The sequence below is a fragment of the Vanacampus margaritifer genome, chromosome 19 (assembly GCF_051991255.1).
Source record: "Vanacampus margaritifer isolate UIUO_Vmar chromosome 19, RoL_Vmar_1.0, whole genome shotgun sequence".
Lineage (NCBI taxonomy): Eukaryota > Metazoa > Chordata > Actinopteri > Syngnathiformes > Syngnathidae > Vanacampus > Vanacampus margaritifer.
The window spans coordinates 15524646-15551111 of NC_135450.1; the positions used below are offsets into that span (position 1 = coordinate 15524646).

General features: G+C 41.2%; 1 protein-coding gene across 2 annotated transcripts in view; it reads right to left on the reverse strand.

Annotated features, from left to right (window-relative positions):
• Positions 1–838: 838 nt before the first annotated feature.
• Positions 839–26466, reverse strand: part of ccn2a (cellular communication network factor 2a) — a 30879-nt gene continuing 5251 nt past the window's right edge. Inside the window, exons 3-7 of one of the 2 annotated variants that reach the window (XM_077551959.1) lie at positions 5114–5398; positions 4820–5036; positions 3077–3331; positions 2763–2974; positions 839–1898 (exon numbers count right to left, since the gene is read on the reverse strand). In XM_077551959.1, coding sequence (XP_077408085.1) covers positions 1602–1898; positions 2763–2974; positions 3077–3331; positions 4820–5036; positions 5114–5185 — 1053 coding nt within the window. In that variant the 5' untranslated portion in view covers positions 5186–5398 and the 3' untranslated portion in view covers positions 839–1601. Of the gene's footprint in view, positions 1899–2762; positions 3332–4819; positions 5037–5113; positions 5399–26466 lie in introns of both variants that reach the window. The other variant, XM_077551958.1, reaches the window with a different exon arrangement.

Here is a 26466-nt window from a genome sequence, read left to right on the forward strand (position 1 = left end):
ACTTTGGAACACTTGAAATAAAAAATTAATTGAAGGATGGAGGCAACGCTGCTCTCCGATTGGTCCTTATTGACTATATGACGTTGTTATTTTTGCAAAATACACCAGAGGTCGCTGTTGTACTATCATACATGTTTAAAAATGTCTACAAAGGTTTGCAGTGCCATCTACAGGTTTTCTTTATTACTGCGTTTAATTTCTAAGAGCCCCCCCCCTTTTTTTTTTCAGGTCAAAAGTCATCTTGTCATTATTTTTTTGTACATTTCAGTAAGTACGCCTTCACCAGGCGCTGTATGATAAACTCATCCTTTAAATAAGGCATTTAGATGCTCACCATCAACATTACATTTGTAAAAAAAAATACTTCATTTGTATTGTCTTTTTTCTAAGTGCAATTTTGAAAAAAATATAAACAATTGTAATCCTTATTTTTGTTGTTTTTTACCTGAACCTTTTTGAGTCTGTAATAAAGTTTATTATTATTATTATTGTTATTATTATCTGATGTGATAGACTTGCTCAGCTCTTAAAAACATTTTCCATTGTATATAAAGTGTACATTAGAATGTAATAAGCCAATAAAAGTACTGCCTTTACAAGGATAATAATACTTATTTTTGAGTGCTACATATGTTCGTTAGTGCAGTTTTATGTTTGTATACATCAGCACACATCAGCTATTGATGACATTTTCTGTAATATAACATACTCTATAATATGTGAAGTTTTTTTCCTTTTTTCGGTCCGACGCAAGTATGAGTCATGAGAGTTTTTGTGCCATCACTTCACCGACCTCGGATGTCTTGAATATAAGAAAGAAATGCAGCCGAGGCAAGGATTTGTATAAAAAAATATAACATTTTTATTTCCAGCTACAAAGCCAAACATGTAACAATCTGTCACACTGCTCAATAAAATAGTAAAAAATACTGTCGTCCACACACACACACAAAAAAAAAAAAAACTACTGATACATTTTGGAAAAAGCACAGAACAATTAGGGCTTTTAAATTAACTTACACTGTACAAATATATACACCATTTACACGTTTCTGCTTGGAATGAACTAACGGTTCTTCCGGTCTTTTTTCTTCTTCTAGTAATCTTTCTATGTTCTCAGTGCCGTGGTCACTCACGCCCACTCGCGTCGGGACGGAAACGCTGACCTTTGGACAAGACTCACATTGAGGCCTGTGCGAACACACACGTACACAAAAATGCGAACAGTGGCCCGCTGTGGAGTGCTGCATTCGCCCGTCTGGGTGTGGGGGTGGGGGGGGGGGGGGTCATTACACACCTCATTTCGAGGGGAGGTCAAGATTTGGACTTTCAAAAAAGAAGAAAAAAAAATACAGTAAAAAATGGACGGGGCGTGTTGTCCACAATATTATTAGTGCAGGAATCTCTCCCTCTGTCTGCAAAGTGCACCGAGCCGCACGCACACACGCACAAATACACGCCGCACAAAAAGTGGGCGTGGCTACTTTGACAAAGCAAGCACAAAAACGAGGCTTGTGTAAATACGTTGGGACGGAGCTGCGAGATGAGTTCTGTTTTCAAGTGACAAAGCGGCCGTCGGCGCTTCCCCGGCCGGGCCTCCCTCAAGCCATGTCGCCCATCATCTTCTTGTAGTAGACCGACTCGAAGATGTCGTTCTCGCCGGGGCAGTTGTGGTGGCAGGCGCACGACTTGATGAACATCATGTGCTTCTTCATCACCTGCCCGTCGGGGCACTTGAACTCCATGGGCAGCGTGGTGGTCCGGTGGGGGGTGCAGCAGCGGCCATCCAGGCACACGCCGCAGAATTTGGGGCGGTACGACTTGGTGGTGGTGCAGCCCGAGATCTCGAACTTCATGGGCTTGGACAGGCGAGGCGTGCGGATGCACTTCTTCCCTTTCTGGTAAAGAAAACAAGAAAAATATTTAATTTGGATTCAGTATTTTACATTCATCCATTGGATTTGCAAAAAGACAAGACTGTATTTGCGGCTGCTGAAAGTAAATCATAATTGTATTTTATTTTTATTTTAAATGGTGAAATAATTCTTATTTATTTTATGTTGTTTTATTTTTTATTGCACTTTCAAATACCTCAGGATTATATCATTTTAACTTTATTTAATGTTATTAATTTTACTTAATTTTATTGTTTTAGGATTAAAAATCAGATTTTATTTTATTTTTAAATTTTATTTTAGGTTGCATTTTTCATTGTATTTTTATTTTTAATTGCATAAAAAAGTTTACTGTTATTTTTTATTTTTGTTTGAAGCTTTAATAAAATCACATCATGGTATATCAAAAAATAAAAAATATTGTATTTTATGTTATTTTAGACTGCAAAAATAATCACAATTGTATTTTATTTTAATTAATTTTGTAATTGTATTGTAATTTATTAGTGAAATGAAAAATGTGGCATTTTATTATTTTTATTTTTTATTTTAGGGTGCAAATAAAATCACTTGATTGTATTTTTTTTACTACAATTCATTTTATTACATTTTATTTTTATGATGCAGGGGGAAAAAAATCACATTTCACATTTTGTTGTAGCTGTAATTGTAAAATGTATTGTATTTTATTTCATTTTAGGTTACAGAATTTATTTGATTTAACTTGCATTTAAGGCTACAAATAATTTCACGCTTACAATTATATTGATTTTAAATGTACTATATTTGATTCTAATAGGTCGTGCCTGTGTGTCTACTCGGCATGGTGGGTGTCGTCAAAGATGACCTTTGCAATGGAGTACTGACCCGGATACTTTGCTCCAGATGGGACTCGCAGGGGCGCACCATGCACAGGCGGGTCTGCTTCTCCAGGCGGCACTCGCGGTTGTCGTTGGTGACCCGGGTGGAGACGCCCAGGCCGCACGTCTTGGAGCAGGCGCTCCACTCTGTGGTCTGAACCAGGCAGTTCTCCCTCATCAGGGACAGATCCGGGCCATAGGTCTCCTCTTGGCGGTAAGCTGCTCGCCACAAAAGCGGAAGAAAAAAAAACAACATCCAGATTAGCCGACCCGTCCGGATGGGAAGCGGCTCGGGCGGGATCCGATTAAGCGATGACTCACCGGGTAAGACGGAGCCCATGAAGCTGTTTGTGTGCTGCGGGGCGTCGCACACCCACTCCTCGCAGCATTTGCCGGGCACCTTGACGCGCCTGGGGGCGGGGCAGTCGGGACTGGGCAGACGCACGTCCATGGAGCACAGCGGCACGCAGCCCACCGCTCCGTCCAGGCAGGTGCACTGGTACTTGCAGCTGCTCTGGAAACTCTCGCCGCTCTTGTACACCATTCCTCCAAACACGCAGGTGGCGCCCTCTCGCGCTGCAAAGAAAAAAATCAAACAGGTCATTTTTTTTTTTTCTTGGTACAAACACATGAATTAATCTCAGATTAATGCAAGATTCGCAAATACAAATTCAAATTATAATTTATTCAACCATTAAATTATTTGTGAATTTAAAAATGGGTCATTTTGACCTGTAACACCAAAAATGTTCTGGGGTCCATATGACAAACATTTTGAGTGTTTATATACAGAATATATACTTCTTTATACATACATAAAATTAAAAAAAATACATAAAAGTCTTCTTTTTGGGAACATTTTTTTTCCCACACCAACATCACTACTGTTTTTCCAGGACAGTACTACTTTTTATTAATAATTTTTTTAAATAAAGTGCAACACCATTAGTTTGTCTTCTTTTTAGCAAAGTGCAAACATCTATAGTTTGTCTTCTTTTTAAGATAGTATATCTGTTTTGGGAAAGTACAAAATGTTTTGTTTTTTTAACTAGGAAAACCTTTAAGGGAAATTTTTCTTATTTTTTTTCTCACAAAGCGCTAACATCAATACTTTGTGTTCCTTTCTAAGAAAATGCAAAGATCAATAGTTAGTCTTCTTTTTAAGAAAGTATATCTGTTTTGGGAAAGTACAAAATGTTTTGTTTTTTTAACTAGGAAAACCTTTAACGGAAATTTTTGTTTATTTTTTTTTTCTCACAAAGCGCTAACATCAATACTTTGTGTTCCTTTCTAAGAAAATGCAAACATCAATAGTTTGTCTTCTTTTTAAGAAAGTATATCTGTTTTGGGAAAGCACAAAATGTTTTGTTTTTTTAACTAGGAAAACCTTTAAGGGAAATTTTTGTTTATTTTTTTTTCTCACAAAGCGCTAACATCAATACTTTGTGTTCCTTTCTAAGAAAATGCAAACATCAATAGTTTGTCTTCTTTTTAAGAAAGTATATCTGTTTTGGGAAAGTACAAAATGTTTTGTTTTTTTAACTAGGAAAACCTTTAACGGAAATTTTTCTTTATTTTTTTTTCTCACAAAGCGCTAACATCAATACTTTGTGTTCCTTTCTAAGAAAATGCAAACATCAATAGTTTGTCTTCTTTTTTAGGAAAGTAAATTTTTTGGGGGGGGCAGTGCACTTCTTTTTTTTCACCCCAAAAAGTGCAACATCAAATGTTTTTAGGAAGACTTCAAAATCAATAAATTGTCTTCTTTTTCACAAAGTACAAACATTTGTAGTTTGTCTTCTTTTTTAAGAAAGTATATCTTTTTGGGCAAAGTACAAGAGGTTTGTTTTTTTTTAGCTAGGAAAAGTTTTTAGAGAAATTTCAACAAATAGTTTTTTTTTTCTTGCAAAGTGCTAACATCAATACTTTGTCTTCCTTTTTTAGGAAAATGCATCTTTGTTGGGGAAAATAAAGCAAAATACATACATAGATTTGTATGTAAATTTCTTGTACTTGTACAGTTACAATGCAGGTCGATATGCTAAACGTGGCTTATGACCTCACCTGTGCACACGCCAATGCGTCTATTGATGGGCGACCCAAAGTCGCAGTAGAGGCCCTTGTGGCTGTCGCAGGCGTCCCTCTCGGCGCAAAGCTCTCCCATCTGCTTGGCGCACACCCGGCAGCACCCGCAGCCGTCCGGCACCAGGCTCACGCCGGGGGCGCACTCGGGGGGCGCGGAGGGGCACGAGCACGGGCCGCCGCACTCCTGACCGGCAGCCTGAACGGGACCACAATCAATTTAGCGCACGCCTCGTCAAACGTTCATGCGGCGAGAGAGCGGCAAAGAAGTCTTACCAGGCTCCAGAAGACGGCGCACACAAACGGCAGCAAAATCACTTTCTTCATGGCGGACATCTTGAGAGGCATAACAAAGTTTCTTCCTTCAGGGGAGTAAGTCTTCCTTTTCCTTGATCGAGTTGATCGCTTGTCAGGGGGAGTCCTCGCTTCTTGAGGTGAAAGCTAGACTTTAGCTCAGGTCGATCTCGCTCTGTGTTCTGCCGGCACTGCGCCGCCGCCTTTATAGCGCTCGGCCCTCGGGGGGGAAACGTCACCTCGGAGGAGGGTGGGCGGGGGGCAGCCCTGGACAAACATGGACATACTTGGCATTCTTTCCTGGCTTCCTGACCCCCACTCCAGACATCCCACATTCCTGCCGTCTGAAGGCGAGGAGGAGGAGGAGGAGGAGGAGGAGGAAGAGGAGGAGGAGGAGGGCGGGCTGGCCAAACAACAGCAAGCTCACTCTCTCCAACTCTCGCTCATCTGGAACAGGAAGTCTGCTCAGAGGAGGCCCGGGACCCCACACTGGGAATTCCTCAAGTCTGACTTCACAAACACAAAGCCTATAAATATGAATTTTCAAAGAGGCCGCACATGAAAAGGAATAAACGAGAATGAATGAACGAGCGAGGAGGAGGGGAAAAGGAAAATCATTAGTTGGGCGCTTGGAGAGCCATCAAAAAGGTGGACTTGGACTCGGGGACGGTGCGGTTGCGTCTGGAGGGATTTTTGTCGGCCGGCGTCATTGTAAGATCGCTGATGCGTGAATCACCGCACTTTTATCATTCCGACGCGCTCGCGGGGCGGTTTCGGACGTCTGCGCTATCGCTCTGCGGCAACCATTAAAGGGAGAATGCGGCTACCGAGCAGCTTTGAAGTCTGATGAGCAAATCTGAGGGGGAAAGAAAAATCATCTGTTCATCCATTTTCTATGATGCTCGTTCGTCCTCATTAGGGTCAGGTGAGCTGGAGCTGATCCAGTTGACTGGGCAGGGTTTGAACCCAGAACCTCACAACTGTGAGGCAGACACGCTAACCAGTCACTGTGCTGTCGAAATTAAGAAAAAAAAAAAAAATCTGATATTTTTCAGCAGATGGCGATCAGCTGAAAATCACGTGGTCGACACTTCCGATCACAAGATCGGGACAACTCTATTAGTCATGACCTCATTCACTCCCAGTCATTTTCACTGAAGCAACCTCCTTCGCTCCCGGGTATTTTACTGGATTTTGACTGATTTTGCAAGGCCCAGAGAATATTGTGTTCTATTGCTACAAAAACATGGAACCTACCAAAAGAAAGACGTTTTGCAGCAATTAGCATTGGAATATAACTAATCATTATTCACAAATTTGTTTAAAACAGTGGGGGAAAGAGCTTTTTGCAACATGTCCCTGGTTGATCTCTCTATACTCTGCTGCCACCTTCTGGCCGTTTTTGTAATAACTACCATTGCTCCGAGCATTCTATTCAGTTCAGAGGCTGCATCAAGGCCTCTATTGCACAAAAACAAACAAAAAACGTATAAATACGTTTTTGGGACACTCACATCTAAAATAGAACATATTTATACGTTTTTGGGGGGCAAATGAGTTACTGGCTTACAAATCCGCATTTCAAAGGCAAACCGAGTGAAAACGTAGCAGACAAATGTATTCAATCAATGGTGGATTCCAGAAAATAAACAGCAATGATTGAGTTAAGAGGCGGGGCCTAGTAAGTTGCCATGTAATGTCAGTGTATCTGCGTGCGAGTGTCTGAGTTTGAGCTGTGGCCGACAGCAGCTTCTGTGTGAGTGTGTTTCTGCGTATCAGTGACTGTGGCTCTCCTTTCCCACATTTGAGGGCATCACAGCAAGTATACAGTAAAAAAAACAAGAAAGAAAGAAAAAACATAATACCGATGAACCACAATTTGCACTACAGCGAAGTCTAAATTTACCACTAATAGTGGCTAATAGTAACCACTTTAACATCTGCTAAAATAATCAAGCCCTGATGTCATATTTTACGCACTCGCCGTCACTAATAAAACGAGTGAACTAGTTCTTTCAAAACATCCAAACCTAAATCGTAAATCCTATTCCCGCATACGTGCGGTCCGCTTCAAAAGCGCCGCGTCAGTGTGTTAGCTGACATATAAGAAGTATGTTTGGTACAAGATGAACCTTTGGAGGTTCTGTTTTTCAGCTCGCCGTCGTTAGGACAAATGGCGGCCAGGAGTCATTTAAGCGAAAACGCAGCCGCGCCGCGGCGAGGACGTACAGTACAGTGCCGGCTATACTGCCGGGAATAACTCTCCTTGTTCTCCGCTCACCTGCCTAATGAGCTTTTGGTGAGACTTGACCAAAAGACCAAAAGACCAAAAGACCAGGTGCAGCGTGTACCCGAGCCAGGCTTAAGTAGTACTTTTGGAAAAAGGCTAGACAGAGGTTTGTGTATTTTTTTTTTTTTTTAGGGGGGAAATCACACACCAGGCTAGACTCTTATGAAAGGGAGGCCTGCTCCACGACCAGTCAGCTAGCACATCGGAAATGAGAAGGAAAAAAAAAAAGAGAAGAAGGAACCTGGAGTTGGAGGAATGCGCGAGGAGAGCCAGCAGACAGGCTTGTTACTATTTACAGGAAGCGCTGCCATATAAGGGCGTCTGCTCTTTTCCTAATATGGCTATGTTCGCTCTTTCTATGCTGGATGGGCACAGTAGGAAGCAACACAAAAAGCGTGCGTGTCTTGTCAGTCATCGCGGCCGCAGGGGCCGCCTCAACTTGAACCCGAGGATATCTGACGGAAGCAGCTTGACTGGGGAGCGGATTCCATCCAAAACATGTCAGCTGTTTACGTGCAAAGTGCAGCATGGAATAATCTTGTCCCCTTAAAGCAACACGTTGTAAAAGAACGCAGAATTGTTGTATGATCCGTTTTGTATGTGTTGCTGCTCCGTGTGTGTAAAGTAGCAGTCGTTTGAAAATGTTATCTATGCTAATTTTCGTCTACGGCGTTTCACTTTCTATATTAGCATTGAGCTAACTGAATTTTGTAAGACGAAATGTTGAAATATTGGATATTTTTACAATCCTCGGTTTGTTTGTCTCGATTTTGTGGCCGTTTTCATTAGGGCTGGGTATCGATTCTAATTTCCTCAACCGATTCACGAGTTCAGTTCAATTGAGATTTCGATTTATCCCGACTTTCAAAATAAAAGCATGTCGTCTTGAGCTCTTATTTAAGAGTCACACAATCAACTAACTAGCACAAAATAATTTGACCGCAACTGTTAAATTGGCCACCATACGTGTGGAACATCTGCTGGTACACTGATGGGCTTTTATTTTGAAGGCCTGACTTTTGGACAGGATGTAACGTTGATGTTGCCCCAACTTGTCCAAGTGAACCATGAGGCTTGTTATTTGCCTGTACCTTGTCGTCGGTTGGGCCACTTTTTACCTAATAAAGCCAGTGAATTTTTTCTAAAAGTGTGTTTCAATCATTTTGAATCACGTGATAGAAGTCTAATTAATTATTAAAAATTCAGTCCATGCTTTTTATATATTGCAGATTTTCATCTAATGCATGTGGAGGGATTGTATGATTGATGAGAAAACTCACGAGCAGGCAGTTTTAAAATACTTTCTAGGGTTTTTGTTTTTTTCATTTCTGGCGGCCCGTTTACGTGCGTCATCGCCGCCGTGGTCCAAAAAACCAAAGTCAACGGTCCTCAGAGTGGATAGGATTAAAATTATGACAAGTTGAGAAGTAGGTGAGACAAGTCTGTCATAAAAAAAAAGAAGAAAAAAAAAGTCATAAAACGTCAATGGCAGCAATCCCGGTAAAAGCGCTGATAGCAGCAATTTGTTCCCTGAGGCCGGATTGGGCCATGACCTCGCCGCGTGACGTCATGGTGCCGTCTAAATGTAGCCGGCACCTGTGAAGTCGACAAGTGGTGTCATGCCAGGCAGGAGGAGGCGTGGGGGAGGGGGGCGGGGTCTCAGTGTTCACACTCGAAAAAGGGTGGAAAGTACACTTCTTGTTCCCAGAGCGGGCGCTTCCATCACGCCACGCTCGGTGATGTCATCAGTGACGCCGCCACCACAGAGAGGCCCCTGTGTAGTGGTGGGCACTTTTGGAGGTGTTGAAGTTACGCCTCCCCACCACTAAACGCGCACTTTTCACATATGGGTATGTTTTATTTTGGTCTCATTAATGCTATAAAGTGGGGAGGGGGGGGCGGTATGGCGAGGTGGCTGGTATATGTTAATGCAGTGGTGGGCGGTCACGGCAATTTCAGAAACACTGACCTACATTTACAAGCTACATTCCGTGAAATAGTATTCAGTGATTCCCAAGGTCCATTCGCTTTATTTTATAGTGTTTCTCTTGGCGGCATGGCTTCCAGTATGTGTGTATGGATGTCAATTTTTTTTTTTTTTTTTTTGTCCAATCACATTCCAGCCTCTATGTGTTGCTATGTCAAGCAAACCTGCCCAGGCCAGGGCCTTCGCGATCAGTGGTGGTGGTTCATGTTACCTAAACTACATTAGCAATGGGATTTATTTTTTATTTTTTTATCAATCAGATTGGAACCAATATTTTATGATTTTTGTTATTTATAAAACATAATACGAGACTAATCAAATAAGAGGAAAAAAAAAAAACTTTGTGTAAGTGAAATTTTTTTGGTGCATGTTTTGGCACCTCAAAATGGATGCACTCACTTTTGCTGACTATACGTTTTTATATTTTCTTCATATACACAACAAAAATATGAACGCAACACTTCTCCTTTGCCGAGATCATCAATGGCCACCTCACAGGTGTGCCATATCAAGATGCTGTATACAAGCACCATGATTAGTGCACAGGTGTGTCTTGGAGGGGGGGGGGGGGGGTCCGGGGACTTAAACAGTACTGAACCCCCCCCCCCCAATAAAACAAAACTGAGTGGCCTTTTACTGTGGACAGTCTAAGGCACACCTGTGCACCAATCATGGTGTCTAATCCGCATCTTGATATGGCACACCTGTGAGGTGGGATCGATGATCTCGGCAAAGGAGAAGTGCTCACCATCACGGGTATAGACTGGTTTGTGAACAGCATTTGAGAGAAATGGTGATATTGTGGATCTTTTGAGTTCAAAAATGGCCGCAAAAACAAATGTGTTGCATTTATATTTTTCTTGAGTATATATTGTATACAGTGTGTGCAGATTCATTTAAAATTTGTTTTATTGCATCACTCATGGTTCTATGACCTTTGAGAAAGAATTTGGGGAGAGATGATGTCATCACAGTTTTTTTTGAATCATGTGTCCTATGACAATCATAAAAGAATAGCAGAAAGTCAGCTGTGTTTGCATGTCGAGACTCGCCTCACCGGCAGGTTATTATGACGCAATTTGGACCTAAATATTGCATGTGCAGTTTATAGGAGCACAGTGACGGCTTATTTCCAATTTTCCGTTCCTCCCGATAGGCGAAAATGTTTCTACGTCAAAACAAATCCCGTGTCCTGAGACGAACTGCGTTGGCCCCGAGAGCTTCCACTGTGTAAGTCGAGAGAGTCCCGCGCACCCACGCACACCCACGCGCGCGTCTCCACATTAAAGCTGCTTTTATCAGCTACGGCTCGCGCTATATATTACATTAGCGGCGGCTGGCGGAGGGCCTCGGAGGAATGTTTCCGCGGCCAGCGGCACATTCTCAAAATGGCTTTACCTGCCGGCGTATTTTTGTGCCGCTTTGAGCTCTTGTGTTGCTGTAAACAAGACGGCGAAAAGTGACCGCTGGCGGTTTTATATAATGACACCAAACACTTGCGTAAGCTACTACTACAGTACTCTCTTATTCCACTTGTTGTTGCTAGGTGGATTTTGTAACGCCTGCAAGCCCAAAATAAAGATTTGCATACAAAGTCGCTCCAGGGCCTGATGGGGAAGTGTGCACGTTTGGACTGGAAATGGAAAGTTAAGTTTTTAGGATTTACAATTATCAGAAGATTTTTTATTCCCTACGCTGTGGATATTGAATATTTATATTTAAAAAATAATAATAATAAAAAAATATTTTTTTTTTCCTCACCGTGAACAGCTTCTCACACAACCGCCAATCACAATCATTAAATCGCCAAAAACCTGGGCCGAAGTGTGGATCTGTTGCTACTAAAACGGCGACGACTGATGCTAACGGTTAGCATGTCAAAAGGCGTATCGCATTGTTTATTAACGATAAGCTTTACTGATTGGTTGCTTTCAATACACACAGGTTTAATTCTTTGTTACATGTTTAAGTCAGGATTAGAGCTGTCAAAATAAATCGATTCATCGAAAAGTGTCGATGATCAAATTCAGTCACAACTATTTTAATAATCGACTGATCGTTTGGAGACATTTTTAACTCTTTGACTGCCAAAAACGTTAAATAATGTTTAGTAAAATCCTATGGAGGAGTGCCAAAGACGTTAAAAGACGTTTGTTTCAAAACAGAGGTGAAACTAACCATTTTCTATTGTTGATTACTCAAAAACGGAATAAGGTAGAAACAAACTTTTTTTTCTGATAAAAGATGAGAGTCCAATCTTTCATTTGGTAGTTTGTGTGTTTCCATAGTCCAAACACATAATTTTCTGTGGACCTTGAAAGATCAGTCAAAAGATCAGTCAAAATGCTTAAATCGGCTGGCACCCACGGCATCCCTTTTCTGAAAACGTCTGGCAGTCAAAGAGTTAATTTAAAATGCCCAAATCCTCTGATTTCAGCATATCAACAGTAATTGTTCACTAATTTCTGTAGTCCTTGATGAAGAAGACTGATTATCTTCTGCGTTTAATCAAAATAAGACATTAGCATACATCTGTTTTTAATTTGGAAAACAATGACCGAACCGGTAACATAGTACATCAATCCACCTTTTTAAAAAAATGTTTTTTTTTATCACTATATGAATACGAAGTACACAATAAAAACAAACACTGGTTAATAAACAGTAATCAGTTGAACAATACATTTGAATGCAAAATCAAAATGAATCCGATTAGTCGATTAATTGATTGATAGTTGACAGCACAAGTCCAAGAAATTGATTGCGAACGGTCGCGTTGACAGATGATAAAGTGAGAGTCAAAGACTGGCTGGAAAGCTACGAGGATGGAAAGTAATAAAATTGGAGGGGAGTCGAGCGGGAACATTGAGTGATTGGTTCAGGTTATAATAATGTTGAGGGAGGCTCGGGGGGTGTTGGTGGGCAGATGAATTGTCAAGATGGAAACAGTGTCTATTTAAAGGCCCCGCCGGCTGGAAAAACGTCCAGTCTGGAAACAAGCATGAGACCCCAGCCGCCGGCTTTTTTTTTTCCTCCTTCAGGCTGCGTTTTGAATTACGCTACTTTGATGGGAGGCCATATTTTATATACCCCTGCATCTCCGTTCCACCGGGACATACTTGGAAGCTCGGTCGCATTTTTGGGTGCAATGCTTCCTCGTTAATCATTTAAGCGAGGCATATTTTTTTAGAGGGGTGGGGCGTGGGGGGGCTTTTTGTTGCCAGCTAACAAGGGAGGTGATATCCCTTGCACCTCCGCGCTGAACAAAGCTTCTTTGACAAGATCCAGAATGTGTCGTTTTGGCGTGAGCGGCGAAAAGCTTGCCACCATTTTTCAAAGCAAGCCAAAAAAATTGTAAATATAGTGAAGCCTCGCCGGATAGCGGGTTCGCTATTCATAAATTTACCAGCTAGCTGCAGCAACGATGACCCCAACCAAACAAAAGGCCTGTGTTGAAATCATCTGCGGCAAATTCTTTTCCAAAGGTCTTAGAGCCATGAGTGATGCAATAAATAAAATGATGAGCTGACTTAGCAGTTGAATAGGCAGAAATGAATTTGCATATTTTTTTTATTAAACTGGTTCACTCAAATGCATCTGACCTTTTTTCACGTCATTGTCGGAATCAAATAATCTAGATGCTATTTATTTTTTTGGGCAACTTTATAAAATAAGAATTTTAAAGAAGATTATTATTATTATTATTTTTTAAATCGCTTAACTCATTTGTTCCCCAAAATGTAGAAATATGTTCTATTTTAAATTTCTAAGTGTCCCAAAGACATATTTATACGTTTTTTGATGTTTTTTTATTTTTAGAATGCTAGAGCAGGCTTTGATGCAGCCCCTCAACTGCAAAAAACAGCTGAATAAATTGTAGTTATTACACAAACGGCAAATGAGATCAATCAGGGCCATGTCGAAAAAAAAGGTCATCGCTCACAGTTCTTAATAGATTTGAGAATAATGATGAAACTTATGAAGCTATATTCTAATGCTAGTTGCTGCAAAATGGAAACAGATAGAAAGACACTTTTTTTTCCTGGAGAAAGAAGAGACTAATCTTTCTTGACCTAAAAGTCCGTTTTTAAAATTACTCCGCCAATATTTTAAGCAATCAGCTTTTTTTGCAGTGTACTCAATGCCCTTGCACACGGGAAAGGAGAGCCACAGTCACGATGCACTTTCCACCCTTTCCAACCCCCCCCCCCCCTTCAGCGCAAGCCCAACCATGATGTGAGCGGGCGATAAAAAGCATCATGACACCCCCTGAAGGCAGCGCACAGGTGGGCACTCGCAATAGACGCGGACGGCCCGGCAACGCGGAAGGCCCGGCAACGCGCGCAGACACAACGCGAGCGGGATTAGCCGCTAAAGCCGCGCTGGAAACTTCTTCTGTTTTAGTGTTTGCACTGCCGACACGGGGACGACAATCCGCTCCTCTTTCAACAAACACCTCAGCTGCTGCCGACGCGCACGAGCGCACGCGTGTCAGGTGGTCTCCGTCGTGTGGGTCCCGGATGGACTCGCTGCCGGTTCCGCTGAGCCCTTTTCGGGTTTCTAAACTGGTGTTGAGCGCAGACTGACTTCCTCTGCGGGACCTCACACGCGCAAGAAACCATTGGAGCGTCCCGCTGTTTTCAGACTTAAACATGCAAAGCGAGGTCACTCGGTGTCTGTCAACCCCCCCCCCCCCCCCCCCCCCCCCCCCCGCCCGTGCCAGAAGGTTTCTAAATATAGCCAAGGGTCTATCCCACACACGTCGCCACCCACAGATGCACTGTAATCTCCCGAGGGCCAACACATTCTCTTCAGGGATGCTATTTTCCTCATAGGAAATAACGGAAATACTGGGGTCGACTGTGGTTAAAAGTTTTTACAGTATAATGACTGTAATGCCCTTGTATGTGGGAAAGGAGAGCCACAGTTGACGTAAACAGAGACGGCAATACTTACAGTATTTTATATACATTTTATGCTTGCCGCTTCTCTTATTATAGTCGTTGACTGGCAGAAACCTTGCATGTCCAAATATGGTCAATTTCCTATTTTTCACAAACGGATTCGACTGGTCGGCCTCCACGTTATCGTTACGAGATACGAACCAATTTAAAGTGTTGCCGCTTCTTCTATCACTTTGCGGGAGCCGCGCAGCATTTTCTCGCCTCAAGATTGAAAGCCTGGATGTTATTTCGACCAGTAAATCTCAACTTTTTCACCCTGGGACCGCATCTTCTTATAGTTGCAACGTCACAACCCATTTCATCGAAGTTTTGTAACATTTTTAAATGCGGTTTCAAATGAGTTTGACATGCCGCCAAAAGCATATGACCAACAATAACGCCCATTAGCCAAAGGCTGAGCTGCACTGTATTTGTTTACAGAGTAGCAGATTCATTTCTGCATATTAAATTGCGTCGTTATTTCATCGTTTTGTTTATTGGAGTCGAATGGAATGGACTGCTATTTATATAGCGCTTTTTTTTTTAGCTATGGTGGCCAAAGCGCTTTACAAAGCCTCACATTCACACACACCAGTGGTCGGGCTGCTGCCGGGGCTGGACTGGTACAAAAAAAAAGAAGAAATCATTGATATAAATATATGATGTTTCAGTTTGCGAACTAGATTCGAAATGGATTAATGAACGGATCCTTCTAAATTGTGGTCCGGTCTCTTGTGGTAAAAATAATCATGAAAAAGCACTGCATCGGCCCCAAAAGAGGCCGGCCCATCGGGCATCTGCCCTGTATGCCAGATGGCCACTGGGAGTACATTGGGGTTCAGTGTCTCGCTCAAGGACACTTTCCCACGACGATCGAACCCACAACCTCACGGATGGGAGGCGGCCACTCTACCACTGAGCCACGACGCCCCAAATTGCATCACGCGTGGCTCTAAGACCTTTGCAAAAGCATTTGGGAAGATGATGTCCTGCGGCCAGGGTTCAAGGCGGATTTATCCAACTTCTCCTGCCAAAAGTCATCTTAACTCGGTAAGTTACAACGTTTTTGGACTGTTTTCCTTCGTTTCTCAGTGATTCAAATAGGAGTCAACAAATACAGGCGGTGGTGGTACCTTTGACACATTTTGCCAGAGCCGGTACCACAAACGCGCACGGCATATTTGCGGTTCGGACTCCTCCGAGCGTTTCAAAGCGATGGACTGTCAGATTTACTCAGCTTGCGGCGATCTGGACCACATCCGAGCACACCGCCGTTTTGAAGCAAATACATATTCCTCCTTTTGAGGCGGCCGCTTCCCAGCAGGAACGTCGAGTCCCCCCCCCCCGGCCCCCCCTTCTCCCCTCGGCCCCTATTAGTCTGGCACACGACTGCATAGTTGGGCTAATTAGCTTCCTGTAAGAGCCTTGGATGAAAACACGGCCTTTAATCACTCGCCGCTCCTTTTGTCTCAGCGGCCGCCAAAGTCAATGTTGACGCTCAAAGCTGCCGTTTTCTCGCAGGTGTTTTTCGATGCGTGATGTGCCAACACTTTCACCTTAACATTCCTCAAATATCAAACGCGTTGTTTTTCCGTCATCGCAGCTTTCATGTCGTGTTTTTTTGCGCGCGTGGAGCGTTTGAGCGCGCAAACCAAATTGCCGTTAACTACGACCTCAAAGTGGACGTGCTAATTTCTGACAAGCTGTTTTGCGCGCGATTTGACCCACAGTGCGCGCAGAGGAAATTGCAACCGCAAGTCAGGATGTGTTATTATGGGATCCTGCCAAAGATGGACAAGTTCGAGGTTCGAGTGTTTAGATTTTCACGTCCAAGGTTGCTGTGGAGCCCGTTATTAAGTTGCCTATTGCAACAGCAACGAGAAATGGAAAGTGACCACATGACCTCTTTTCCGAAGACTTTTTTTTTCTTTGGTACCCACAAAGAGCATTCAGCAGTTGACATGTATTCTTCCACTGCCATGTAGGGTTCGAATTTGCTATTAACAATACCAGATATCAGCTTTATTTCAAGGTAAGCGTACTTGCGACGGCGGCTGGCCGTTTAACGATTAGAAATTAGAAGTATAGAAAATTGCCATGAATTTCATAGAATTAAAAAAAAAAATGTTATAATAAACACTGACATCAGCAAGGATGATATGAAAATATTTTCATAATTGTAATTTAATAACTGTAAATATAAACTTAAAATATTCAGAAAAGTTGTCTTTCATAAATTTAAGAAAAATACTTTTAAATTCATGTGAACAGTAAATTAAAAAAAAAACAAAGAGACAAAAAAACGGCCTTTAAAATTATATTTTTTTAGAAATTTATGGGGAAAAAATGAGTGGTTTAAATAATTGATTCATGGTTTTAGGAATCAATTTTGGACTCAAAAAGGAAAATCAAGTTGATATCGATTATTCGATTTTTTTTTTAAAAAAAAAACAGCTTTAGGAAAATGTTTTGTTTTTGCACCACTGAAAAAAAAAAAGAAGAAGAAAAAAAAAAATATATATATATATATATATATGTTTTAAATTCATTACATTATGATGTGCAAGTCATTCATACACATGTATGAAACTGAATCAAACTGCAAGTGCCTAGCCGGCGTTCCCATGCTATGTTATAATTGGTTCCAGATAGAGTATGAAGGTTTTTTTTTTTTTTTTTTTCCTGCACAGTGCTTAAAAAGGACCCCTCCCTGTCTGGGCTTTTCCCCTCATGTAAGTGTGAGCTGCAAGGCCAAACACTAACGCTCAACCTGAGCCGCCACCCCGTGCCGTCCAAGCCACCGCAATCGTCCGTGGGTCGGCTAGCCGGGGGAGGTCACGGCGGGTCGTTTTGGGTACCAGACGCTTTTTTCGTGCGGTTCTGCGAAAACATCGTCGCACTGAACGGTAGAACTACTCGATTCTTAGTCATTGTGACCAACGGGTCTTCGTTTTTCGAGGACATTGTGGCATCTTATCACTTAGTTGACTTTTTTGTGTGTGTGTTTCGCCATTTCCGTTATTGATGCACACTATGAACAAGACCTCACATTCTCTGTTGCGAGGACTTTAGATATTGAGCAAAATATTATTTTAAACAGTATAGCAACTCGAGTCTACTTCCTACACATGAATATCAAATACAATCCAACATGACTCAAGGCAACAAAGTGTTCCTTTCTGCTTCCGAACGGTCAGCTGCAACTCGGCAGTGGAAAAAAATAATAATAATAAAAATCATGCAGCCATCGCAGCGGTCTTCACAACAACACGGAACGAGACAGAAGGAAGTGTGTGTGTGTGTGTGTGTGTGTGTGGGGTGGGTTGACGGCGGATTCCTCGGCAAGGTGAGGAGGAAGTGATGACGCAGGACGGCGGCGGCGCTCAGCTCGCTGTCAAAAGTTTCACACGCCTCTCCGACCTCGAGGGCGCTCACGACATCAGCTAATATGTCGAACCCAGGTGGTAAACGAGCAGCGGGTGACCCATTTGGTCCGTTTGGCGATGTTTACGCAGCGCAGACCTCCACCAAGGCCATCGTCATTTGGATCATCACCAAAACAGCTACTCACCTCCACCTTCCTCATAGCCATAGATGCTAAGCTAACTATGCTACGTTAGCATACGATAGGTTGACTACTTCCAGAGTTGAGTAGCAAAAAATGATGTTCAAATAATGTACTTAGCTGTCCAATAACCATAATACCATAAAAGGTAACCTATTGGATATTGTTCTCCATATCACAAGACTCGATGCCCGTTAGCTTCATTGCTAATTCCAATTAGCTCATGAATCCATCAGCAGCCAAGCAGGAGGCACCGAGGAAAGAAACAACGTTGCAATTCGCCGACTCCACAAAAGATTTTGGGGTTAACAGTGGACACATTAAAGCCTCCGGATATTGTATAACATCTCCGTTGTGGCCGTATAGCCCGAGCTACATTTTTAGCCGCCGCGGTTTGAACACAAGTCTGTGCCAGGAGACATTAATCTGCCGCTCCTCGTACGTCTTAAACTTCAGCCTCTTGAGCCAAAGTCCAAAAACATCACGTTCATGGTATACACCGATTGAAAAGTGCGGCGCGACGGCGAGCGTTACGCAACGCGGAGGTGTTGTGTGACGGCCGTGTGAATGCGAGGCCTTGTCTGCCTGCGCTGGTGCGCGCGTCTCAACCGCGAGGCGTTCTGTCAAAGCGTTGCCTGTCTCCCGAGGACCCGCTCTCACACTTTTACACTTAAAGAATTGACACTAGCCAATTATCCCGCAAGTTTCCCCGACTGGTTTTCGCCACTGATGTGTCAAAAAATGTGCTCTCGTTTTAAAAGTCTGCAGTCAATTCAGTATGCTGGACACGGGTGCAAGGTAGCATGGGGTGCTAGTCTGCTTGGCAGTTCTGAGGTTTGTTTACAAAAACATGCTTCTTTGTTAATTGATTAAATTGAAGACCCTAAATTGTTTTTTTGAGTTATTTTTAGTTAACTAAAACAAACAAAAAAAAATCTATTTTTTATTAATTCAAACCCAAAAAACGTATAAATACGTTTTTAATACTTTGTCCTTCACTCCCAAAAACGTATTTATTCGTAAATAAATGTTTTTTTTTTAAAATAATAGTTACTACAAAAAACGGCCAGCAGGTGTCAGCAGAGTATAAGAGATCAGCCAGGACCATGTTGCAACAAACTCTTTTTGCCAGTGTTTTCAACAGGTTTGTGAATAATGATGAAATTTAGCTATATTCTAATGCTAATTGCTGCAAAAACGGAAACAGATACTTTCTTTTGGTAGGTCCCGTGTTTTTATAGCAACAGAACAGAATATTCTGTTGACTTTGCAGAATCAGTCAAAATCCAGTAAAACAGCCGGGAGCGAAGGGGGTTGCTTCAGTGAAAATGGCTGGGAGTGAATGAGTTACTTTAATGAAATAAAAACAAAAACGCTTTTGACAATTTTGCGTGTTTGACTTTTGGCTCCAATGGCTCGCCTTGCCTCCTTTTTCATTTAATTCAGCCAAAACGCATTGCTAGGTAAGAAGTGCGTTGCTTTTTTCATTTTACTATGGTATTTCTTAATTTGCACACAAGTAATACACAACATTTTTTTTTTTATTACTAAAACTAAACAATTTTGAAATAACTAACAGAACTGCCCTGAAAACTAATAAAAACGGACTAAATTTAAAAAAGAAAACTCAAAACGAAATAAAAAAACAACTATAATGAAAATTCCAAAACTATAATAACCCCGTTGCAGACTGTCACAAAACAGGATTTCATGAGTCTTGAAAGATCTGTTAAATTGCTCTATAACAACCACTTTAAAAACAGCCGGCAGTGAATGAGTTCATACAGACTCGGACCTCAACTTGCTAAATTTATACTTATTTTGGTCTAGTGCCATTTTCAAAGATCTCAGGGTCATTCAGATGAGAACAAAAAAATAATAGCACCATCTGCTGGATCTGGTGGGGCAATATCCACCCTGCCCGCGGAGACGCACACGGACCCTGTCTTGTGTTACTCGCAAAGTTTTGACAGCTCTACAAGCCTAAATCTACTTTTCAAACGGACTTTGAAACCCGTTTTACGAGCCAAATTGAAAAGGCTTCTCTTGTACGCTCGCCTCTTGCGGTCGACCGTATTCTGGTCTTCTCACGGTAAGCGTTCGCAGGTATGTTTGCTTTATTGGCCCTGGCAAGGCGGCCATTCAGCGCCGCCGTGTTTATGCAGGTGCGGGACGCTTTTCACGGGCGGCCCAATTGGAAAAGGGGACGCCTTTATATGTGGCATTTTACTGGGCTGGGCCCAGAGAAGGCATTTCCTCGGCTTACTGGAAATGGAAGAGTAAAGGGTTAGAAACATGTCACGCCGGGGGGAGAAATATTTCAGTGTCAGGAACCAGATGGACATGGTGTCATTTAGCATCGTTTCTGAATATTTATGTTGACTTTGTGTGAAGTAAGACTTTTTATTATTATTATTTTTTATTCTAGGCACGCTAACCAAACCAGGATGGTCACGATGACACTTTGATTGCTTCCAGAATTTTCTCGACCATTTCAAGCAATTTGAATTTAAAAAAAGTGGCTATCTTTTTTTAGGCCGGCCTGTAAACAAACACAGTGCAGCTCAGCCTCTGGCTAGTGGGCATCACGGCTAGCGATATGTGAAACAAATATTACACAACTTTTTCCCGGGCAGTTCAGATCAATCCAAATGCAATTGTTTGCAATTTGAAATGCCCCTGAAGTCACGAAACGTGGAATTAGTCCAAACTTGACTCATGATTCATGTTCCTTTCTCAATTTGAACCTCTACTGTAACCAATATGACAAAACCTTTCAAGTAGAATAATTTGTCGATGACATGATTTTCATTGGCCGGCGATACAACGCTGTCAGAGGGAACACTCATCTCAAAAATATGCACAAGTGTCATGGATGGATGAGGCAATTTTCTGGAAATGTTGTGTCATCATTCACTGTACATTTAGAAGAAACTATGACTTGAGCGTGATGGTGATTTGCCAGACATTTTGGCACACTTCTCTGCATCATGAAGAACAATAAAGTCTGAGGAGCTTGTCCAGTCAGCAACGAAGGCGTTAGCGGGCTTTAGGAAATGTCAAATAAGCCGATTTGCTCGAAACCAAGCCAGCGGAAGTCCGGGGAAACAAAACAACGAATGCTTTTTCCATGTAAAAAAAACTAACAAAAGTTGCCAAAATGCCTAATCACAAAACACACTGTAAAATGAATACGTTCTCAGTTATGTAAAAAAAATTAAAAATAAAAATAAAATAAAAAGTTGCCAAAATGCCTAATCACAAAACACACTCTAAAATGAATACATCTTCAGCTATGTAAAAAAGCTAAAAAATAAATTTTAAAAAAGTTGCCAAAATGCCTTATCACAAAACACACTGTAAAATGAATACATCCTGAGCAAAGTTAAAAAAATAAAATATTTTAAAAAAGTTGCGAAAATGCCTAATCACAAAACACACTCTAAAATGAATACATCTTCAGCTATGTAAAAAAAGCTAAAAAATAAATTTTAAAAAAGTTTCCAAAATGCCTGATCACAAAACACACTGTAAAATGAATACGTTCTCAGTTATGTAAAAATGGAAAAAAATAAAAATAAAATAAAAAGTTGCCAAAATGCCTAATCACAAAACACACTGTAAAATGAATACATCCTGAGCAAAGTTAAAAAAATAAAATATTTTAAAAAAGTTGCGAAAATGCCTAATCACAAAACACACTCTAAAATGAATACATCTTCAGCTATGTAAAAAAAGCTAAAAAATAAATTTTAAAAAAGTTTCCAAAATGCCTGATCACAAAACACACTGTAAAATGTATACATCCTGAGCAATGTTAAAAAATATATATTTTAAAAAAGTTGCAAAAATGCCTAATCAAAAAACACACTCTAAAATGAATACATCTTCAGCTATGTAAAAAAAGCTAAAAAATAAATTTTAAAAAAGTTTCCAAAATGCCTGATCACAAAACACACTGTAAAATGAATACATCCTGAGCAAAGTTAAAAAAATAAAATATTTTTAAAAAGTTTCAAAAATGCCTAATCACAAAACACACTCTAAAATGAATACATCTTCAGCTATGTAAAAAAGCTAAAAAATAAATTTTAAAAAAGTTGCCAAAATACCTAATCACAAAACACACTGTAAAATGAATACATCCTGAGCAATGTTAAAAAATATATATTTTAAAAAAGTTGCAAAAATGCCTAATCAAAAAACACACTCTAAAATGAATACATCTTCAGCTATGTAAAAAAAGCTAAAAAATAAATTTTAAAAAAGTTTCCAAAATGCCTGATCACAAAACACACTGTAAAATGAATACATCCTGAGCAAAGTTAAAAAAATAAAATATTTTTAAAAAGTTTCAAAAATGCCTAATCACAAAACACACTCTAAAATGAATACATCTTCAGCTATGTAAAAAAGCTAAAAAATAAATTTTAAAAAAGTTGCCAAAATGCCTAATCACAAAACACACTAAAATTAATACAAATAAAAAATATATATATATTTTTTTAAATATCAACAAAAAAGTTGCCAAAATGCCTAATCACAAAACACACTAAAATTAATACATCCTCACCAATGTTAAAAAAGTATATATATATTTTTTTAAATATCAACAAAAAAGTTGCAAAAATGCCTAATCACAAAACACACTCCTCAGCCATGTAAAAAACAAAACAAAACTTTCACCTATCACAATACATCCATTGTGGCTAAATAAATCCTCAGCCAATAAACATCCACAGAATCTGTCCGTGTCCATATAAACAAGCTGCCAGGTGGGCCCGAGATGTACACAAACTAAAAGGCGATGGGCTGCCATGTTATGTGCCACTTGAAAGGCTCGTCAACTTTGGCCCTCTTGCCAAAAAATGAGCAAACGTTCAATGAGCCGCACTGTTGCTGCAAACATGTATGCGACAAATAATCTCTTTATCTACTGCATGTATCTCTCAATGTTGTGAATGGCAGAACAACGAAATGCTCTTCCCCTCGATAGCAGAAGGTCTGCTATCCACCTGTTGCTATTCGTACAAAAGAACAACAGCTTTGTTCCATTAAACGGGCCTGAGCGAGTAAAACAATTGAGACATGATCATTAGTCTTGTTTAGTGGTTTGCCAAGGCTCAATAAAGCTTGCGAAACACAGATGGACGACAATTTATTTGATGTCATATGGCCAAAGTTTAACGATTATTTCGAGAATTGGAGAGAAAAAAGGAAAGAGGGGGGGGGGGCTGCCTGGACCTGGAATTCCTTCCAACCGCTTTTTGTTGCATAATAGCTTTGTGTTACACTGAGTAAGTAAAATGGAGACAAGGTCATCATGACTGACACTGTATTTCAGTATATCATTATACCATATTATATATATATCATATAATTGGATTTGTATCTCGATACAATAACAATAAGTTTTCAAGTGGAAAAACTCAATTCAGTGGGATTACGATTCAATTTGATGTTCTCTGGCTGTAGCTTCTGTCATGGTAGCATGTAAAAGCGCACCAAAACCGTCATTAAAGATCATTTGGTATGCATCTCGATACGTATGGTGCGTTACGATTCAAGAACATTTTAAGATGCAACTGATCGATTTGGAGCGGTTGAAGAAAAAGTGTTTTTCCGATCAAAATTTGTTTTTTGTAGGGCCGGGTTAAAAAAAGTGCAATAATCGATAACGAATCGATTTTAGTTTGAGCCTGATATGGATTCATAAAAACCATTAATCCATTATTTTAATCTCTCTTTTCCCGATGAATTCATAATTATGGCAGAGGATTTGGGCCAGTGAAGAGGGAACAAAAAAAATGGAATCAAACTGCACTATTGTGAATTGAAATCAAATCGATACCCAGCCCTAGTTTTTCAAAAATACTAGCGCATTAAGAAAAAAAAAAATACTCAAGCAAGTGAAACTCCCGGGTAAGAAAAAATATATTAGCGGACAAAGAACAAGCGCATATATTTTGCCTTGATGTTTAATCTTGGCTGGATTTGCGTTTTTGCAGTATGTCAGCGTGCACGCAAACAAGCCGTGAGGGCCCCCCGAGATGTACATAAGCTAAAAGTCCAGCGGCCGCTACGCCGTGTATGCGCCACTTTAAAAGCTTGTCGACTTTTGGCCCTCGCCCTCTAAATGAGCCAAGTCTCAATGAGCCGCACTGTTGCAACGCGGTGGACGCAAACACAGATGCGCGCCTTTAAAAAAAAAAAAAAAAAAACGCACTCGGAGCGAAGGGCGGGCTGAGAAATTTGAAAGAAAACAAACAGGATTCCTGAGCGCTGCGCTGTGGCGCGAGGCGGCTGGACGCCGGCACAAAGAGGGGCCTGTTTGGCGCCGCGCTGCGTCCTTCCAAGCGAACAGAACGGGGGCTCTGCCACGCTGTTGACCTAAGCTACTTTAGAATGTTTGTGCAATAGCTTTCGGACCGCTTGATTAAAAATATCGTTTGATGCCCCTAGCGAGGGGGCAGTTCAGACCGGTCCGAGCGAGATGCCACGCGAACAACATGGCCTCTCATCGACGTGGAAAAGTGCGCCACAGTCAAACGATTGAGGGGCCGATGTGCCGCTCGGCTTTTTTTAATGATATAACACAAGGGCGACTCCAAGTGCGAAATGTCACACCGCTCAACGTGCCAACTTGGTGTTCCAGCATGTCATCGGCGCATGGAAACGTCAGTCAGTCAATGCAACATTTGCTCCAGACACAAATATCTCAACACATGTTGGTGGTTCCCAATTTCCATATTGTGAATACCAAACATTTCCTCTTCCATTACTGTGATGTTAAACCGTCTGTCGGCATCACCGGGAACCATCAAGCTGTCCAAGAGCATTACGCGGACTGCTTCAATATCCATGATGTCTTTCATTGCGTAATGCTCCGTTTCCACCAAGCACTACAAGTTCACCGGCACAGGTGGCAAATCCAGGTCCTGAAGGAAAAAACCTGCCACCGTTTGGCTTTAGCCCCAGGTGCTAGCTAGCTAGCGAGCTCCCATGGTGCTTGTTTACCTGCTAGGGAGCTAGCTAGCTAGCTAGCATCAGGGGCTAAAGGGAAAAATGTCATCACATGGTGCTAGGGAGCTAGCTAGCTAGCATCAGGGGCTAAAGCCAAACTCTGTTCACAAAATCAGCTGTGGAACCTATCGACTGATATAAAAGTATTGCTTTGGCGCCACCTAATGGCATCTTGGCACCAGTGGAGCTTCATTAAGTCAGGCCTTAGCCTTGTCTAATAGAAAAGCGGTGCACTGCTGCCATCCTGTGGCATCTATTGGAGATAGGGATGTTCAATACCACTTTTTTTCCAGACCGATACCAGTACAGGTCTTCACTCTGAGTACTAACCAATACCTCTAGTACTTTTGAGATCTGAAATTCCATTTAAAGTGAAAGTCAACCTTAAACATTTCTTGACAATAATATGTGATATGTGACCTCACTAATCTAAACATGACATTCTGATTTGTGGAATATGAGTTATGATGCAAAATGCAGCCATTTTTATCCATCTCAGGGGGCGGCCATTTTGCCACTTGCTTTCAACTGAAGACGACATCAATGTTGCTCAGGGCTCAGGCAAGGACCAATCACAGCTCACCGGTTTTCTGAAGCTGCACTGTAATTGGTTGTCACCTGAGCAACATTGATGTCATCTTCAGTCCACAACAAAGTGGCAAAATGGCCGCCCCTGAGATGGATAAAAAAAACGGCTAGATTTTACTGCTCAACTCATATTCGCAATATTAACCAGAACACCATATTTAGACTAGTGTATTATTGTCAAAAAAAAATTACATAATGACAAAGAAATGTAAACGAAGACCTCTCATGATAACTCGCCGATGTGTCAAACTGCAACAGTATAGCACCAACTACTGACAAGGAAGACTTACTCCATATCAGATTTTTGTTTTGTTTTTTTTGCCTTAAGTATTGATGGTTGCTATCGGCAGCCTCCAAAAGTACCCAATATGTTAAAATAAGGCCGGTATCAGTACTAGCCCATCGCTACCAATTATTAATGTTTTAGAAGTTTTTTTTTTTTTCAGTGTTTCCACAGTAAAGTGTCCCAACACTACTGGTCGCAAGAAACATTTTTTCACCACGCACTACACCAGCCAATAAATGCACTTTATTACTCCATAGTCTGTTACAAGGGGTCCAAATACTGGCTGTACCATTTTTTCCCCCCCCAGAGCAGACAAAAACCAGATGTCGGCGGGTGTTTTGTGGCTTTTTTGTCCGGCAGGAAAGAAGGCTATTTGTTTGGTTTCTTCTTGACTGAGTCAAACGGAAGGTGGAATCAGACATAGAATAACACTTCAAACAGCCCATTCACATTCACACGAGGCGCTTGCATACCTCTGCCAAGGCCAACGTGAGCAAAAAAAAAAAAAAAAACCTTAAAAAGCTGGCCTAGCGCAGCACAGAAAGAGCAAAACATCCAAATGGAGATAAGAGAAAGTTAAAGGCAACTTTTTCATCTTAAAAATTGTTTTTTGTTTTTTTTTGTGGAAGCCCATCAGGAATGCGTGAAACTTT